Source organism: Stegodyphus dumicola, chromosome 4, assembly GCF_044657685.1.
Source record: "Stegodyphus dumicola isolate Sdum_Otavi_A_Nest chromosome 4, ASM4465768v1".
NCBI classification, from domain to species: domain Eukaryota; kingdom Metazoa; phylum Arthropoda; class Arachnida; order Araneae; family Eresidae; genus Stegodyphus; species Stegodyphus dumicola.
In genome coordinates this window covers 57,982,647-58,001,408 of record NC_140771.1, presented here as the reverse complement: position 1 = coordinate 58,001,408, position 18,762 = coordinate 57,982,647, and the positions used below count along the sequence as shown (strand labels likewise).

Sequence of the window (18,762 nt, the reverse complement as noted above, 5' to 3'; positions counted from 1 at the left end):
TCCCTTTAGAGTTTAATAGCAGTCGATCAGCTTTTGTTGGGGTTCATTTTTCTTTATGGTATGCTTACGTTATATATGTATGTATTATGCATTGCTCATACTCGTCAATTGCAGCTTTTAGTATCTTTTGGAAAAAAATCAAAATGAGAATACAGAAAATGATTCTTAGTGACGCTAAAACTATTATTACTAGGCACTGTCATGCCACAGTGTTTAAAAAAAAATCCCATTGTTTAAAGGTAGATTCTATGCTCATATCCTAGTCTAAAATTAAAAGCTGCGAGTCAAAATTAAGGGGGTTGCTCTTAGAAAGCCTCAATTAAAAGTAGTTATATGAAATGTTAATCAATACTTATAATCTTACGGATTAAACACTTATTCCCTATTTGATCACGTTTATGGCAAACAGATATTCGTCATTCATAAAGAAAAGAAAGGTGAATCAAAATTAGTTTTCAAGCCCTATCGCATACATTAGCAATACTTATTCTCGTAATAACAGATACGTATGTGTTATTCTCTTCGTAATTTTCAGTACATATATTTATATTTATAATTAAGAAATGAAAGCAGCGCCAAACAGTTGTGAAAATTATATTTTAAAATTATTATTTAGAAATGCGCTTATAATGGTTTTTATATTTACGAAAGATACTTCCCGTTTACTCAGGCTCACTGTATTCAAGTCGATAGGACCAATTGAATGGAAAGATCGATTTGTTAATTCATTCCCAAGTTTCAAATCAGATGAATGGACTCGCGAATGAAATGGCACATTAAAATACGGTCACTGAACTACAGTGAGCTATGAAAATTTTAACAAAGGTTTCGTACTTATGATCTTATGAAAACAAAATATCAGAATTTAATTAAATGTTTCACTTATTAGAAAAATAGAAAATATAAATATTTGTGAATAAAAAGAAATTATCTTTAAAAAAATAAAATTTAAATGAAAAAAATAAAAGAATTACAAAATACTGCAGAAATTACATAAAATAGCGAATAAACTTATTCGGCACAAGCTCGCTAAATGTAAAACAGATTGTACAGTCAGAAAGCTCGCCTTGTCACACAAATGTACTGTTCATCGGGTTTAAAGGTTATTCAGACTAATGTGCGAAGTTCAGTGAGTAACTTGTATTTTCCTTTGAATGTATAAACTAGCCAAAAAACACTTTTTTAAAAAATATATATCTCCCCTTATGATCCCTGACACAGCCGTTTACTTTCCCCTTCCGTAATTAACGTCAGTCTCCTGCTCTTGACCGCATTTGCCACGCCACCGCCTACGTACGTCCAACAGAATCATCCCACTGGCTTTCGACCATTCGCTTAAGTATGAGCGTGAGTACTTACGCGAATTTTCAGTGCTTTAATGCCTTGATATAAATCATGCACTTTTTTTTTATTATTATCATTATTCTCTAAACCGCCTGAAATTTTCAAATGTATGATAAACTGCTTATTGTATTAATTGCTTTATCATCTTTCGAAGTTGTAACTATGAGAATCTTTTACTGATATGTTTAAGAAAGAGAGAGAAATTGACATGTTTAAGAATGAGAGAGAAAAGATGCTCTCCAATATACAATGAAGTGTATAATGCATTTCAGTACCACATTATGTAATGTTCATAATGTTTTACAATGTGCCAATAAGTAATTACACTTTCCCGTAATTCTGTATGCGTTGCGAATTTCACCTTACACACGATTTTCAGAAAAAGTAGTCGCAAGCTGCATTTCCTTAATTATTTATTGTTCGTAAGCACTTACGAAGGACCTTCATACAAAGTAGAAAATTTCATAAGAACACGTTTAGCATTCGAAGGGAGGGACAGGGCGAAGTGGTTTTGAAAATACAAAATTTAACTCTTTTAAATAGATTCAGTAGAGTAAAATATCCAGATAGGAAAATGTTATGTTCATTACGTTTTAATAAGTTAAATAACAAAAGTTTCTTGCCAAGTTTAATGAGATGTGAGCAATTAACAATTTTTGTTAATTATGAGCAATTAACAACAAGTCACCTGAAAATATAAAACATACTGCTGTTTTCCTGATACGGTGTCTCAATCATCGCTTTTGCTCAGAAGTTGCTTCCTGAGGTTTAGGGTTATCTTTCGAGAGTAAGTGGTGCGTTACATAACGAACATAATCCGTTCTACGTTGGCGTTCGTTATGCGAAACGCTGTTTCTCATAGCAGTAGTAATTTTAACCTATTTCAGAACTTCTTGCGCATCCATCTCTGGTTTGTTTTGGGAGATACACAAATTTAAAAAAAAAAAAAAAAAAAAAAAAAAAAGAAGTTGGTTAAAAGTTGCATAAAGTAGTCTTCCTCTTATAATGGCTCTGAAAAAGTGCATGACATTGTCAATGACCAGATCAGCAACCCTTTTCATCTCAGTTTTTGTGATAATTTTCTCCTTAAGAAATGTGGAATCAATCTAACTTACTCTTCTTCAAAAATTCCTTGGTAAATGCAGTCAGCATGGACCATTAGCATTCTGCCCCTTTTTTTTTACAAGGAGACAACTTCTTTCTAAGTTTTCATATGTTTTTAGTCAAGGAGATTTTTCAGTTCTCCAGTGATAACATAATATAAAGAAATATGCTTATATACCTGTTCCTCTGGTTGTTGTCTTTGTGTACGTATATAGCTTTCTCTTCTTTTTTTCTCTCTTTCTTCCCCTCTTTCATTATCTTTTTATTTAATTTTCACTTAAACACTTTAAATTGCCTTTAAAACGAAGTAAAACAAAATTAGCTCTGCGAAGAGAAATTCGAGTGGAGCTCGGAAATGTGGGACAGTGTTTGTATCACGGTCTGTGCTTGCATTTGTTACACGGGATGTTCCTTATGCCAGGCGTTCATTATGCGAAACACAACTGCATTTAATTTCGGTCAAAATCTGTGCTGATCAAAGCCAGCAAATTTATTTTTGAATATTTTTGCTCGTAAAAGGGCACACAGCATTTTCTTCATTTAACTATTAAAGCACAATAAACATAGTTCTGACTGGGCCTTTTTACTCTATTTGTGACTATCACTACTATTTTTATACAAGAGCCGTATAAAACGTAAATTTTGCATTTTCCAAACTGCTCTGCTGTCACGCTAAAATTATTCATAAAGTTCTCTGCCTTAATGAGGAAAATATCGAAAATGCCTGTAATCAACAGTTAAGTAAATAAAGCCTGTAACACCTTATCATGATTAACCTTGAATATAGTACTCACCCTTATCCGCAATTTCAGCTTTCGTGTGGCGTGTCTTTAGCATCGGATACATTACAGTATAAATATTTCAGAATGTCACCAATCCCTCCCATGAAGTAAGACAGAAAACAATTTTTGATCATCAGTTGGGAACAAAGTAAGATGATATAAGAACTACACTTTAGTAATGGCTTAGTTATACTGTTGCAAAGGTTACAACTCAGAGACGTAAATTACCTCACGTTGCAACAAGGAGCTGGGGTATTACAACTTGCAACCATAACCTCGACCACAAGAGAAAAAGGAGAGAGATTTACGAGGCGGAAGTTCGTGACGTCATACTTCCGCCGTTACACATCAAGGTGTAGTCCTCCGTAGAGATCAAGACCTCCCTCGATTTGTTGAATGTGAGTCAACTTTGTAGTCTGGCCAACACCCGCGCGGACCACACTCCACTCCGTATAGTTGGTTTTCTTCATTTTCATGCAAGGTTATTGGAAGGGTTAAACTTTTTTTTTATATGATGCACGTATTAAGTAGAGGAATTCACGGCATTCATAATTACAGCAGAATCATTGACAAGGAAATGGGGGGGGGAAGAACGCTAAACTGGGGATAAAAAATAACATAAAAACTGGATAAATTTTATGAAAATTTTTTTAGATAATAAAGACTGGTGTAAAGTTAATGCATAGTGTTTTCAACTAACTGACAAAAAAAAAAAAAAAAACTGTTGCAACACTGATCAAGAGTGCAAAATATAATAAAAAATCTGATGGAAAAAAAAAAAAAAAAAAAAAAAAAAAAAAACTGTCTCAAAATAAACAAACAAACAGAAAACGGTTAGTTGCGTTAAAGATTTAACCAGCTTAAAGCTGATGAAATTCCTGCATCTTCACGCACATACAGGACCGGTTGGGAGGGGGAGGAATGCGAATAATAAAATTAGCACGACAAGAGGGAATTTTTTTCTTAAAACTTGCATAAACTTAATGAAAAGTTTTTAATACTTGAAGGAAATGTAATGTTTTCACTTAAAGTACAAATTCCTGTTTTCGTAGCATAAAATCTGTGAACATGTTCCAGCTTGGAAACTGACAGATTGGAAGAACGGTAAGAATCTAAAGACAATCTTTGGCTGTACTGCAAACTGCGCGAAACTAAATTTGTGTATTTATCTTCCATATACCCTGGTGCATGGTAAATTCTCAATGCTGCCATTCGGCAAAGAATCTATAACATTAAGCAAGTCTTTGTTTTCATCAGAAATAATTAACCGTCTGCTTAACATAGCCTATATAACATCCCACGAGACCAGCAGAGTTTTAGAAAATAGGATTTAATTGTTGTTTTGTTACTAATCCTCTTGATTTGAACATCTAGATTAAGCGAATTTATCGAGACCGAAAAGGCAGGGAATAGCATCAGTAGTGGCGGAGGCCTTAGGCATCTTTTAAGTGACAGAAATGAATTTCTCATCTCCGTCCGAATTTTGATGGAGTACGTGCGACGGATTCAAGAGTTTCTCTTCTTATCATTAACCTCTCGAGGAGATTTATGGCACGACGATGTTTTAAGTCCCGCATGCCGAAAAAGCATCATATATTTACAAATATCTGTACCTTCTTCGGGAGCCCGAGCTCACTCAGCGGTACAGTTGACATACCGATCAGGGCAATACAGGATGCAGTAGCAATACATGTACAGAGACTGTAGGATACGCTAACAGAAACCTTATATTATTTGCATAAATAATAAATGCAGAATATATGACAGATTTAACATTTAATAAATTTATCACTTGACTTTTAAGTTTAGCTAGGGAATTGTGATGATTTTTCGACTTGGATAACTTCTTTGAGGATGTGTGTTGCATATGAAGTTTATGTAAAATATCATCGTTTAACCAGATTTTGTAAAACTATATTATATCTATAAACGTTTTCTAAAATATCAGGTAAACGGATGAATCGCATGCGATGTTGCTTACTTTTAAGGACAGTAGAAAATATTTTTATGAATTTTGGAAATGAAATTGTTGTATTTTTCTGTATAATGTAACACGAAAATCTAGAGAAAGGATGTTCTGCCGGAAAAATAAAAATACAGTAGCAAGTCTATTTAACTATTTAAGTCTATTAAATAAATTGAGTAAATAGGTAACTCTCTAATTTGGCGAGATGTCGCCAAGCTAGCAACGGTTTGGGCGACTAATTTCTGTCAAGAAATTTGGTTAGAAATCGCCAAAAGTCGCCAAACTTCGCGACCATTTGGCGACATTTTGGTCCGGTCCCTGTATCACCGTACTAAGTATTGTAATTGTATAACTGTAATTGATCACTATATTAGCTTTAACCGTATCTGGGCCTCATACCCTTTCCAGTAATTTCGAGAAGCATAAAGTACTAGAAATATCTCGGCGGCCGAGTAAAAATTATATAAGACAGAGAGAGTATCAGATCTCAGTTGTTGCTGTGACTTTTTAGTTTAAAGCGAGTTCGGAATACTGAAAGCTTCGCCTTTTAGATGTGCTTTGCTTGCGTTGTGTTTAACGTTTTAAGTTGTGTTTAACGTTTCAAGTTGTGTTTAACGTTTTAAGTTGTGTTTAACGTAGTAGTTTGAAGTGCAACTAGTGATTGTACTCTGTGATACGGTGAACATCTGTACGAGTATCTCTGTGAAAAGTTCCAGAACTCTGAAGTGTTTCTTTTGATAAAATAAATTTTATCAACTTATCATCGGACCTGTGTGCATTCAATCTATTACAAAGCCGTATCACGCAACAATATCATTGGAGGAGTTAAAGGAAAAGAATCGGGGTAATGTTTCATAAATCTGCAGTACTAGTTTCAAAGGTTCAAAATTTAAACTTTCGAAACTAGCCTTGCAAATTTATAAAATATTACGCTGATTCTTTTTGCTTTAACTCCTCCAATAATCGTTACTCGGCTTGTTTATTTTAATGCAAAAAAAATGGGAGAAAGGGTCGAGATTTTAACAATTCGGTAGACGTGTTATGTCAGATTGCCATGTTAGTTTAAATGAGCTTTTCCTAAACAAATTATATGACGTCATATAATTAACGACTTTCTTTCATAGTTTTGTTTTCGAAAATATCTTTAACAGCAGCACTGCAACTTTTTTGGGGTCGTTACGTTTCATTACATAAGACACACTATTATAACATTTACTTGCATCATTCATGCGTTCTAGAAACTCTCATAAACTCTCTCACCTATACATTACAGACTGTATGTTAGATACACAACTATTGCATTTGCTTGCATCATTCCTGCGATCTAGAATTTCTTTTAAAATCTCTCACCCGTATATATCACAGACTACACAATAATCAAATTTAATGATAATTTCTTTACCGAAGTACAGATTGTAAGCTTACGCTTCCTTCTTTTTTAAATACTAACACTTAAGAGGAAAAAAACTTTATTTTATGAAACGGCAAGAAAATATTTACATGTTTTCCTAGCAATCAATGTTTTATCAGAGTTAGGTATAGTGAATTCGGTGCCGTTAAAATCTAAAATTACGTATCACACATATGTAGTAGAAATATTTTTCATTATAGAAAAGCCACAATCTAGAATTTTGGAGGACTCACACGATTTCACAGGAAAGGATATTAGTTTATGATACCTTTTTCGCGTTAAGATGGAATTCAAAGGATCGGACGCAATTATTTTTTAATATTATTTAAATCTGTTCTTCGTATAAAAATAAGAGAGAATGCATGCTTGTGATACCAGGGCGGAGGATACATTTTATCCGTTTTTCTATGACAGCCCAAACCAGGCTCTGCAAATGATATCGGTTTTTCTTTTTCAGTTCCGGTTCGATGCCCCTGTTTGAAATACACGTTTGCCAAGTGACGAGGAATTCCTTAAATGAAAGCAAATTTTTATGCTCCACAACAGGGCCGGCGCTAAGCGTTTTGCCACCGGGTGCAATCCCTGCGGTCTTTAATTCTTCTGCACGATACCTTTCTGGATTCTAAAATTTTTGCGCTGCCAGAGTCTATTGCTTACTGTAGCTTCTAAAAGTTTTGTCATCCCTAAATTTTGGTGCATGTCACTTCTTTAAATTCTAAACATTTTGCCTCCCCTAATTTCTGCCACCTGGTGTGACTGTTCAGGTTGCACTGGCTCTGGCGCCGGGCTTGCTCCTCATTCGCAATATTTTCTTCTGCGTCACATTATCTCGTCTAAAAATGTGGAATAAATATGAACAAAATGAGTAGCTGGCAAGGAGTGATATAATAATTCTATAACTGCAACGTATAACAATCGTATCATTTATAATCAATCGGACACTGAGAAACTGACTGTTCTTTAAAGAAAAACTTTAATTTAAAATTTTTTACGATTCTCTCTATCACATAATTACGATTTTAAAACACTAAGCCAACTTTTTTATACTTGGGGAAAAGGACATAATCTGATATATCAGATTCTTTGAAATCAGACAGCTTTTCTATAAAACTATGGCATAGTCTCTGAAATTCATACACATTTCCTTTAGAGCCAATGCCAATCTAAAGCTAAATTTTCAATTTTCTTAATTTTAAAATTTAAACTAAAGTGCTTATGTTCTTTCAGCTAAACATTTCAGTGCCAGAGTTTTTGATATTTAACGAATTAAATTTGCGGAAAAGTTAGAAATGACGCAGTCTATATTCACGGTTTCTTGCTGTTTGTTCGTTAATGGTTAAAGCACCAATTCTTTATCTTGCTGATCACTAGGATGAAACCCGGACGCAGTTTGGATTCAAAACTGAAACTTTTAAAGTTATTTGCTTATTATTTTTTCCTATAGACAAACTTTTATATATTTTGAGCCATTCAAAATTTTTTGCGGTTTTTCAAATTGAAGCGCGTTTTTTTTTTTTTTTTTATTGATTATTTTGTTACTGCTGATATAGAATGAACCTGATCGAAATGGGTATTTACGAGTAATTATGGACTTTTCTGCTTAAGTTGCATAATTCTAGCTTGTGATATAGCTTAATTTTTGTTTCAGAGTAGTACTAAGAATGGAGAATCCGAAAGTTCATTTTCATCTTAAAAAAGGAAAAATACTAGTCAGACAGTTCATAAAATTCGTACTACGTATGGAAAAAGTTCTTTTTCTCAAGACATAGTTGGAAGGCGAATTGAGAAGTTCAAAGGTGGAAATCTTAGTCTCGAAGGTGATGTCCGCTGTGGACAACCATCCTCGTTAAGCAAGGAATTATTAATAAAACTAGCGACCCGCTCCGGCTTCGCACGAGTATAAAATATTAATGGATATTTTAACAATGAATCGCAGTTCATAATCTCTTTTTGAATTTACATACCTCACCTTAAATTACGATTTTTGGAAATAATTTCCCTAATTTTAAATTGATTTAACTCTAAATTTTAACCAAGATCTTAATAGAAAATTCCAATCCATAAATTAAAGTTTTATTTAATCTAATCTTATCTAACCTTATGTACTTATAATTACTATAAGTGCGATTTAAAAATTAACCTTAGAGTAGAATATCATTTATATTTTAAAACTACTATCATACAATTATTTATCGTAACTTACTTATAATTACTGATACGTTGTCGCGCTGAAAGCTAGAGAGCTCCGATAATAAACGCGTCCGATTGCTGCTAAATTCAAAGTGCTATAGGGAAAACCGCGGCCTCCGACGCGCTATTTATAGGCACGCTCCCGCCGCCCCGGCCGGCCGGTACCGCCGCAAACGCTACGTCTCGCAATTTTTTAATCTGTAGACCTTTTCAATGTGTACAATACTTAGTACATTATTTTGATAAATCTCGTAGGATTCAGCCTGCGTTTGCAATGTAAGCGGAAAAAATGTAATTATTTACGACATCACATCAGAAACCTAAAAAATAACAGTATTTCTCCACTATTTAATGGATGTTATTATACATATAAACCTTCCTCTTCAATCACTCTATCTATTAAAAAAACTGCATCAAAATCCGTTGCATAGTTTTAAAGATTTAAGCATACATATGGATATAGGGACAGAGAAAGCGACTTTGTTTTATACTATGTAGTGAAGCTATCACTGAATTACACAGTTCTAGAGCTATCAGAGAGAATAAATGTTTTAAAAAGTACAGTGCTTGATTCTTTGAAGAAGATTCGGTACGTCAGATGCTAAGCTGCAAGGCCGTCGTCAGAGCTGGTGTAGCCTGTGCGGGCGGCAAACGTTTTAGAGTTTAAGGATGTACCAAGCAATAACATTTAGGGGCGGCAAAATGCCTAGGGCCGGCCCTGATAAGATTTATGGGGCCCCTATGTTTTAAGAGAGTAGAATAGTATACTTGTTCGAGTTTTGACATGTGGTTTTTTGCTGAAAAAAAAATAAAGAAGATCCTTTTTTGAAACGGCTCATTACTGGAGATGAGAGCTTGATATTATACAATTAAGCACCCGAGAAAAACGTCATGAGGTAAGCCAAAAGAACCTCCTTTATTAACATCGAGAGGGGTTGCATCCCAATAAAAATAATGCTTTGTGTATGGTGGGAATAAAATAAATTATGTAACATGAATTGTTGCCACCAAATCAGACAATAAATTCAGAAAACTACTGTTCCCAAGGCAGTTTTAAAAACGGAAATCGGAAGAAAGCGATTGGAACTGACCAATTTTCGAGGTGCTGTCTTCCACCATGTTAATGGTCGGCTTGGCATTACGATTAATGAAAAAATCTTATTGATTATGACTGAAATTTTTTTGTAACCTCCCTATTCACTAGACCTTGCTGTCTCGGATTTTCATCTCATCAGATCACTTGAAAATTCTCTAAATGGCTTGGAATTCAGAATTTAGACTTTTCTTTGATTTTGAAATTCTTTGAAGACTGTCAAACAGTATGTCGATAGATTCTTTACAAATAAACCATTGAACGTTTTTAAATGAAGGATCTCAGTTTCCTGACAGATGATAAAAAGTCATAGAATAAAATCATGCTAATATGATTTTACAAAAATTCCTTATGCTTTTGTACTGCTTTATTTGTGTGACTATGGGTGCGATTAGCATTCCACAGTTTTTCTTAGCATATCGCATTTCTTCAGACAACGGATGTCATACAGAACAGAGCGATGTAACAGGGCATCTTAGCAAAAGGAAAGAAGGCCAAAAAAAAACGAATGCTCATTTTAGTAAAGCATATTGACAAAGTTGAATTCCTTGCTTAAATTTTGAACGGTAACTAGACAAGAGCTAATCCCATTGCAGGATTAATGAGGATATAATGCAGATTAGTTTTGAAGTGACGCAGTTTAGATTCCAGGAAGGGGACGTAGCCAAATTAAAATGAAGAACTATTGTTAAATTATTAACAATATTAGTTAAAGTTAGTAATTTTCTTTTACATTTTATATCTTACATATCCGATCTCTTCAAAGAGAAAAAGGGTTTAGCGGTAGAAAAGCCTTTTTAGAAAAAAGCTTCAAAAAAGCTTTAGAAAAGAGCAACGGTTCTCAACCTTTTTACTAAAGCATACCATTTAAACAAAATCTGAAAACCTTTAGTGGTAGGTACACATAAAAATATTAGATCAAAAATTGGTTACCATTTTAATTATCATACTTTAAAATTAGTGCTAAATTTGGGCCTGTATAAGACAGAATAACTTCTTTATGTCTGGTTTTATTTCAGTTAATTTTAACCGCAAATTAGGATCTACATTTAATTTTGTTCTATATTTATTTTTCAAATATAACATGAAAGAAAATCCTTGTTCAATGCGCAAAAAGGCAATAAAAATGTAATAGCTTTATTTGAAATGCCTTTAAATTCCTTTTTTCAGCGAAAAGGTAACAAGTGTGTTATTTTTGAAAACGTCAGTTAGTGTTTGATCACAGGAAATTTCTTATCAATTGTTCTTTTTTTTTTCACGAGATTAAATTTCAGGTAAATTTGAAGAAAATGGATTTCTAATCCAATCTGCTTTTTTATTATCCTCGGGAAAACACATGTTGAAATTATTTATCAATGTAAAACAATGATTTTTAATTTCGGATACTAATTCTTCTTTTATTTTAAAATTATTTTCGGTTAGAAAACTTTCTAGAAGCGGTAAAAAGCTTAAAATATTATTATCCAATTCTTCGATTATTAGCTCGAGGTTTTTTATCATTGCATTCATTTTATCTCCAACGGTAAACAATTAACACTTTGTAATCCTAAATTTAATTCATTTAACTTTCCAAAAATATCAGCTAAATATGCTAAACACGCCAACTATAATTAACTAAATAAACATTTTTGCAATTCAAATTTTGAATCACAGAGGAAAATTTGAATTTCTAATCGGATTTAAAAAAAAAAAAAAAAAAAAAAAAAAAAAAACCCGATTTCACAATTTGCCTCTGGATAACCACCTTACTCTGGAATGTAATAAAAGGGTTTCATGTTTACTGCCCATCGCTTGAGATAAAATTGTAAATATTCTTGAATTTAAAGATAGGTTTTAAGAAAATTAACAATTTTCACAGCTTGATTCCAAGCGATTTTCAGGTTTTGGGGTATTGTTTTGGCTATTAAAGTTTCACAATGAATGGAGCAATAAGGAAGTTTAGTTTCAGGTGCGACTTTATTTATTTGAGAAATAACAGCGGAATATTTTCCTGTTAAAACCTCAGCTCCGTCATTGCATACGACAATGCACTTATTCCAAGGACTATCATTCTCAAACATAAAATTGACAATAATTTTGAAAATTTCATTTGCAATTGCTGTAACGTTAAGGGATTAACAAAATAAATACTCGTCGGCAATTTGTTCATCTTCTTCGTATGTAAACTAATAATTGAACAAAGGTTGTAACATCAGTACTTTCAGCCGCTTTTTCGTTGAATATTGTTAAAACGATACCTTTAGCTGCTGGTAATATAAGGTTTTCTCGAATAGTGTAAGCCTGCCCAGTCTTGGCAATTCGTAGGCTTGCAAGCTTCCAAAGGTTTTTCACTTGAAGTTAGATAACCTTTCATTACTTGTTTACTACGTTTGAACTCCGATAATTTCCTCTTAAAATATTCTTCAGATTTATCCTTTAAACTGGCATGCTTAGATTGAAAATGTTTTTCAAGAAACAATGATTTCGTACTTTGATTGTATAATATAGTTCACCCAAATAACACATTGATGCTGAGGGTCCATTTCATTTCCATTCCATGTAAATCCAAATGATAAATAACTTTCATTTTATTTTCTACAAACAATGTTTCTTTTATTTTTATTATTCTTAGTACTAGTAGATTGTCCTGGATCTATCACCGTGAATCATCACTTTTCCGTTTAGTCAATCCTAGTTATTTTTCCATTTTGAAAATCTAGGTTTGTTTTATTATTTTTTCACAAATATTCAAATGCACAATATATTACGAGCTGTTCAAAAACAAAAGACGATATTCTTAAATCGCGTAGAAAAGTAAGGAATAAAAGCAACAAGGAGACAAAATACCTGCTATTAGAGAGAGCAGGAAAATCACAGAGGAATCACGGGAGAATCACAGAAGACGCAAAAGAAAATGATTCTAATTGAAAATAGAGCAATATGAGCCCGGAACTGGTGGCGGCATAAAGACATGCTAATAAATGGATGAATTCTAAAAGAATTAAATGAGATACTATTATCTTTTTATAGGAGCTTCTTTTTTATTTCCTATTAAATACAACATCCATTTCTATTACTCCTTTTAAAAACAACATTTATAACAAATTTTGTTATGTCTATGGCTAAAAGAACATTTGTGAAAATAAAAACTGATTATTTTGCTAAAATCTATGAGCGGCTATTGAACTTCAGCTCACATCGCATAAATTTACGAGTGCTAGACAAAAACTTAAACAGTTTTTTGCGTTTGCGTTTGCAAAACAGCGTTTGCAAATGAAGATAAATTTTGTGTAATATATATACAATATGTACTTCTGCACTAAACATGATCTCAGGACTACCGTTTTTGCATCTGTTAGTTCAGCGCGAGAGTGTATTCCGACTCAAACAGACAACAAGTTTGTGGGATAGGACTTATGTGTATGCTAAATATGAGCAAAGTATTTCCGAGTTACCTTCTCACCCGGCTTAATTTAATATTTCAGTTAACTGCGGCGTAGTTCAAAGCCACCACAGATGGGTGAAAAGGAGAATGTGGTACGGGCAGAGGATACTGTACAGTACATGGAAACCAGATCTTAAATACCTGGGAAAGAAAGCTGAGGGAGAAAACCTGAGTTTTTCAGGCTGAATTCGTTGCATCAAAAGCTGCACTTGCCTATGCATTAGTTAATAGTTATTCCAATATTTATACAGACTCTGCCTCTAGCCTTCAGGCAATCCAAGACACATACTGTAAAAAATCCCCTCGTGAGGACCATACAAAAACTCCTAATAAATATACCAGACATTCGTAGGGCCCAGTGGGTACCTGTCCGCACAGGAATACTGGGTAACGAAATTGCAGATGCAATAGCCAAGAAAGCAGCGACTGAGACCTACGTTCGCACATTTTATGTGCCTCTTCTGGGCCCATTCTTAAAAACTGAGCTCGAAAGAGAATTATTGAAGCGATGGGAACATCGTTGGGAAACACATAATACCGGAAGAAGAGTCTACAGATTTTTCGAAAAGTAGGTTAGCTTCTAAGAAGTGGCTCGCCTCACATTATTCAGTTTTTAACAGGGTATGTGCTCTTCATGACTTACCTGCATGGCTTACATTATTTTATATTTTTGTATCAGTAACTCTGTTAAATGTTCGTAGTCACACTCAATGTATTACATAACTGATTGTACCAACTACATCCATGTAACTTAATCATACCTTTACCTATATTGTAATTATCTACAGAACTCATTAACTGTTCATGATGTGGAAGCCCATTAATAGTATTTATTTGTATCTATCCATCTGTAGCTTCGTACGTGTGGATACTAAAATTGTTCTCCTTACCGGTATTGCACCTTTCTTCCATCCCTGAAACATTGACTCATTCAGCACCTATTTTTTGCACCTCTCAGCACTCGTCTTGCAAGAAACACACCAAAGTGTTTAGTGAACTTTAGAAAAGGTACTGAAACACAACATTTTACCTTTGTAGCAAAGTTAATTCCGTTAGCGGGGACACCTGGCCGATATGCTGACTGCCATAGTGAATCGGCTGCTCCGCAGTCGGTTGAAAGAAAGTGAGAGAAAAAATGATTTTCTTCAAGGACATAGCCGTTAGGTTTCACTATGCCCACTCGTTTCGTTCATGAACTTTCCCATGTCTTAAATACCAAAACTGCGCATTTCTAAATATAATTTAGAAATATTAAAAAAAAATAATACTATATAAATTAAATATGCAGTTCAATTTTTAAAATTCGGTAACTCTAAAAATATAAATTTTCAAAGTTCTTGAAATGTTCTTTCCAACCAATATGAAGATTATTCTAAAATTTTCCACGAAATAATTGAAAAAAATCATAGTTCTTGAAGATCTTGCTTAAATATCATAACGTAAAATTTACAGTCCTTGTATTGAAAGTCTTTTTAAAAACTGTTGTATTCAATATAAAACCAAAATATTTCTGTTATATATTCATGAAATGTCATTAACATTAATTATTTACTCATTATAAAACAACCCCCCCCCCCCATTTTCATAATAAAGTAAACTTTGCGAGCGAATCGGCGTAACTTCTTGCCGATGGCTGTAGGATGCTTAAATAAAATACCAGATAAAAACCTGAGTTCTTTGTACAAGATAATTGGTTTTAGCATTGTATAAATATATCAAAGTCATTAGCTTAGAAGTATGGCTATACAATTCTTTAAATTACATAACTGAAATAAAAACATACGAAAACTCAAATATAAGTCTAATAACTTTACTCAAGTTAGATCTTACACATTTAGTAAATAAAATTTTAAATTACCCTACAAAAATAATTTTAAAAAAATCTTTAGATAAAAAGCCAGACTGAGAGAAAATCAAATTTGAGAGTAATTTGTAGCAATTAAAATTAGAATCTTCATAATCGTATTTGTTCAGGGAAGGATTTTCAAAACTTTTCACACAATATCACAAAGATAAAAATTTTATACACCCATTACAAATTTCAAAATTTTATAACATAATGAATTTTTATTTTTATAACTTTCACTTCAACATCATTTGTGATAGTATTCCTGAAATTATGGTTTCTATTATTATTAAGACATTTCTGGTTTTTTTTTTTTTTTTTTTTTTTTTTTTTTTTAATTTTACGCCATACTGGAAGACTCCATAGCTTTCTTCAAATACAAACGTATCGATCTGTTGGGCAAATCGACATTAACTAATTGATATATATTCACCAATGTTTAAAAGGATTATCCGACAGTTACTTATAAAGGCAACTGGCCTCACTGAACTGTGCTAAACATTCCATTGCATTAAAAAAAAATTAAAATTTTACTCCATTATACATTAAAAAAATAAAAACAATAATTATATAATATGAACATGAAATAATTATAAAAATAATTCTTTCATAAGGTCGGAGGCTTCAAAGTTTATCTTGACATATTTTATCTTTGAACAGAGCAAAACAGAGCACAAAAACTTGAGGCTTGGGGTTTTTGTTACATCCAAACTGTGAACAACACTTCTTGCAATGCAGTTGTATTACGTACTTCCGCAACAACTTCAAGAGGAAAACATGGTCGTCCGGAAAGCGGTCACATGTGCATCCAGTTTCTTCATATTTTTCACCAGATTACTTACAGTTTTTACGGAACGTGGGTCTCATCTTATGATTTCGCCGATAAACTCGCAATGCTTCGGTCCGTTCAGATAAAATAGTTTTATCAATTCACCTCGTTGTTTTCATGTTGGTGTCATTTTCTTATCCCGTTCGAACGCATTGAAAAAACAATCTTCCCACACTGCTTATTAAAAGTTTTCCGCACGGAACATATGGTATTCTGTGATTGGTGATTTTACTGTCTATCCCTGCGAATTATGCAAAGGCGTCAATGCGTCTCCTCTCTATTTGGTCATTGATCTTTTACAATGCTCTTCTTTGCAAATGTTTTAAGCCGGCAATTTTCGTCATGCACATATCGTTCGAACATCATTGGTTTTTATCGGATAATGCCTAGCCTCGTGAATCCTTTGTGCAGCAGCAGAAACTCTGATTTGAGTTCCTGTGGCAGCCTGAAGGTCTAAAACTAACTCTCTTGTAATCGCGTTACAATTTCTCCGAGCCAATAATAACAGAAAATGGTCTTCTGAAATGCAGTTATTGCTTGTAGCCGTCCTTGACCAAACTCTCTAAAACCTTTTTCAATATACTGTTTCAGATTCTTGATATCACACATTGACGGATATTGATATTTTGGATTTCCATCACACTTTTTCAATTGCCTAATTCGCTTATCTTAGGTGCCAATCTTTGCTTAGAAGTCAAGTCTTGAATTCAATGGTTAGATAACTAGCATAGATGGTTACATCACTGCTTAGTCAGGTACAAGTAGAAGTTAGGCCAGCACCTCCGTAGTACTACAGATAATTAAAGTATTGCTGATTCTAGCTAACTGATAAGCTTTTCACCACAATTTTAAGGGAGAACACCTCGGGAGGGTGTCCAAGGATGAAGGATCTCCCGCCCCTTTTCCTCTACCATCAACCGCTTAAGAGGACTGATTTCTGGTATTATTAGTGTACACAAATCATACTAAGAAGAGACTGTCCTTGAAAAGTTAAACAACTGACGCTTCCAAAAGTCTAAATGTATATACAAATGTCCTTTCTAAGGCGGAAGATGTAACAAACCTGGAACTTCCGCCCATTAGCACTGCGTATAGAAAAAGGAAATTGTTGGGACATTAAATTATAAAATTTAAATAAATGCATTTTAGTAATATTATGGAGATGCGTAAGTGTTAGATATGACAAATAAAACTCAAGTCAATGACTATAATTTTACAGATTATCCTCTAATTTTTATGAGTATATATTTCCCTTTGGCGAAATCAGTGGCCGATCACTTTTGCGAAATTTATACATTGTTTGTGGATATAACATGGCACTTAATATGATGTACTTGCAGTAAGATATATATTTATCGAATAAATATATATATCAAGAGCTCGAAAGTCTAATCACTGCACAAAATGACAGGGCCAGAGATCGAAATGCTTCTAAATTTTTATATTCTCCTAGTTTTGGTTAGGCCATGCTCTCAGCGCTAATAGTGGCCTCTCATTTCGAAAAGTGAATAAGGAGATTCGCTTCGTGTTTTGGGCACGACGATACATAGTTTTAATTTGTATTTTTAAATACTGAATATATTGGGCATAGATATTATTTCGCTTTTAAGAATATAGAACAAAATTCGGTCGAAAAGAAGTTATTAGGAAAGCGTACATAAATTTGTAGCACTTGCTTTTCTCTCTGCCTTTTGAAGTTCTTCATTACTGTTTGGATAAAATGAAAATTTTACTCAATGACTATACCTTTAATGTAAATCAAACCTCTCCTAAAACTCAGAAAACATGTTCGAAGACATATTTACTCAGATACTCTCGACCTTCATGGTTCTTGAATTCCTGTGCGCTATATGAGCTTTTTATAATCTCTAAGTAAATACACTGATTAATACACTTTCAGACACCTTTGAATGTCACATTCTCATAATATTTCCATTTTCTAACTATAAATCGCTCCCATGGTAAGCAAACCGTTACGCAAAAGTGACCTTCGAGCTGGCAATGAATGGATGAAATTAGAAGTTGGTCTGCCTTTACGCATCGGTTAAGTGAGCGAATAGAAAGCGAGGGCGGAACCGTGCCATTTGGAACTTGTTGGTTCTATTTTGCTATCCCCATTCCTCTTGGCTGATTGTTCCGCAGCTACGCCTTTCAAAAGCTCGCCTCTCCTGATCCGCACTGATTCTAATCAAAGGCGAGACATTTGAATTTAATACCAAGAAGGTTATGATCACAGTATGAACGCGCTTCGTCTCCGAAAGTTCGGAGAAGAAGCTAGAAACGTGAGTCTTCGCCGGCCGTCTCGAGAAAGCTCATTCAAATATGTTACAATATAAAACCTTCGAATGATTGAGCGATAGTTAATAATACTCTTTTAGATATATCGCATTCATTCCTGAAAATAAAAAAAGTAATTCTGGAATCAAAGACTTCGAAATACTTGGCCTCTTTTCATCCTGACAGTATCGAAGACTCGTTTACATAACAAAATTGAATTTTTCGCAAAAAATTCTTGAAGCAGTTATCCAATGCATCAAATAAAAGTTATACAATACTTATATTGTTTTTTATATAGTATTTATATATATTCTTCGCCTAGCTGCCTAAATAATCTCGATATTATGCTGCCGATCTTTTTCATAAGACTTTATTTTAAATGAGGAATTTGGCTGGAATTTGTTAGAATGAAAATTGATGTACAAAATTTTGAACTTTATTAAATTAAAAGTTACAAACTTATTAAAACTTCGTTACAGCTCATTTCTCAGTTGAC

General features: G+C 33.5%; 1 protein-coding gene across 5 annotated transcripts in view; it reads right to left on the bottom strand.

Annotated features, from left to right (window-relative positions):
* Positions 1-18,762, bottom strand: part of LOC118182390 (protein spitz-like) — a 140,244-nt gene that overhangs the window by 87,813 nt on the left and 33,669 nt on the right. Inside the window, exon 1 of one of the 5 annotated variants that reach the window (XM_085814945.1) lies at positions 3,243-3,386. The exons of the other annotated variants lie outside the window; for them this stretch is intronic. Coding sequence (XP_085671071.1) covers positions 3,243-3,294 — 52 coding nt within the window. The 5' untranslated portion in view covers positions 3,295-3,386. Of the gene's footprint in view, positions 1-3,242; positions 3,387-18,762 lie in introns of those variants that run through there. 5 annotated transcript variants of the gene reach the window in all.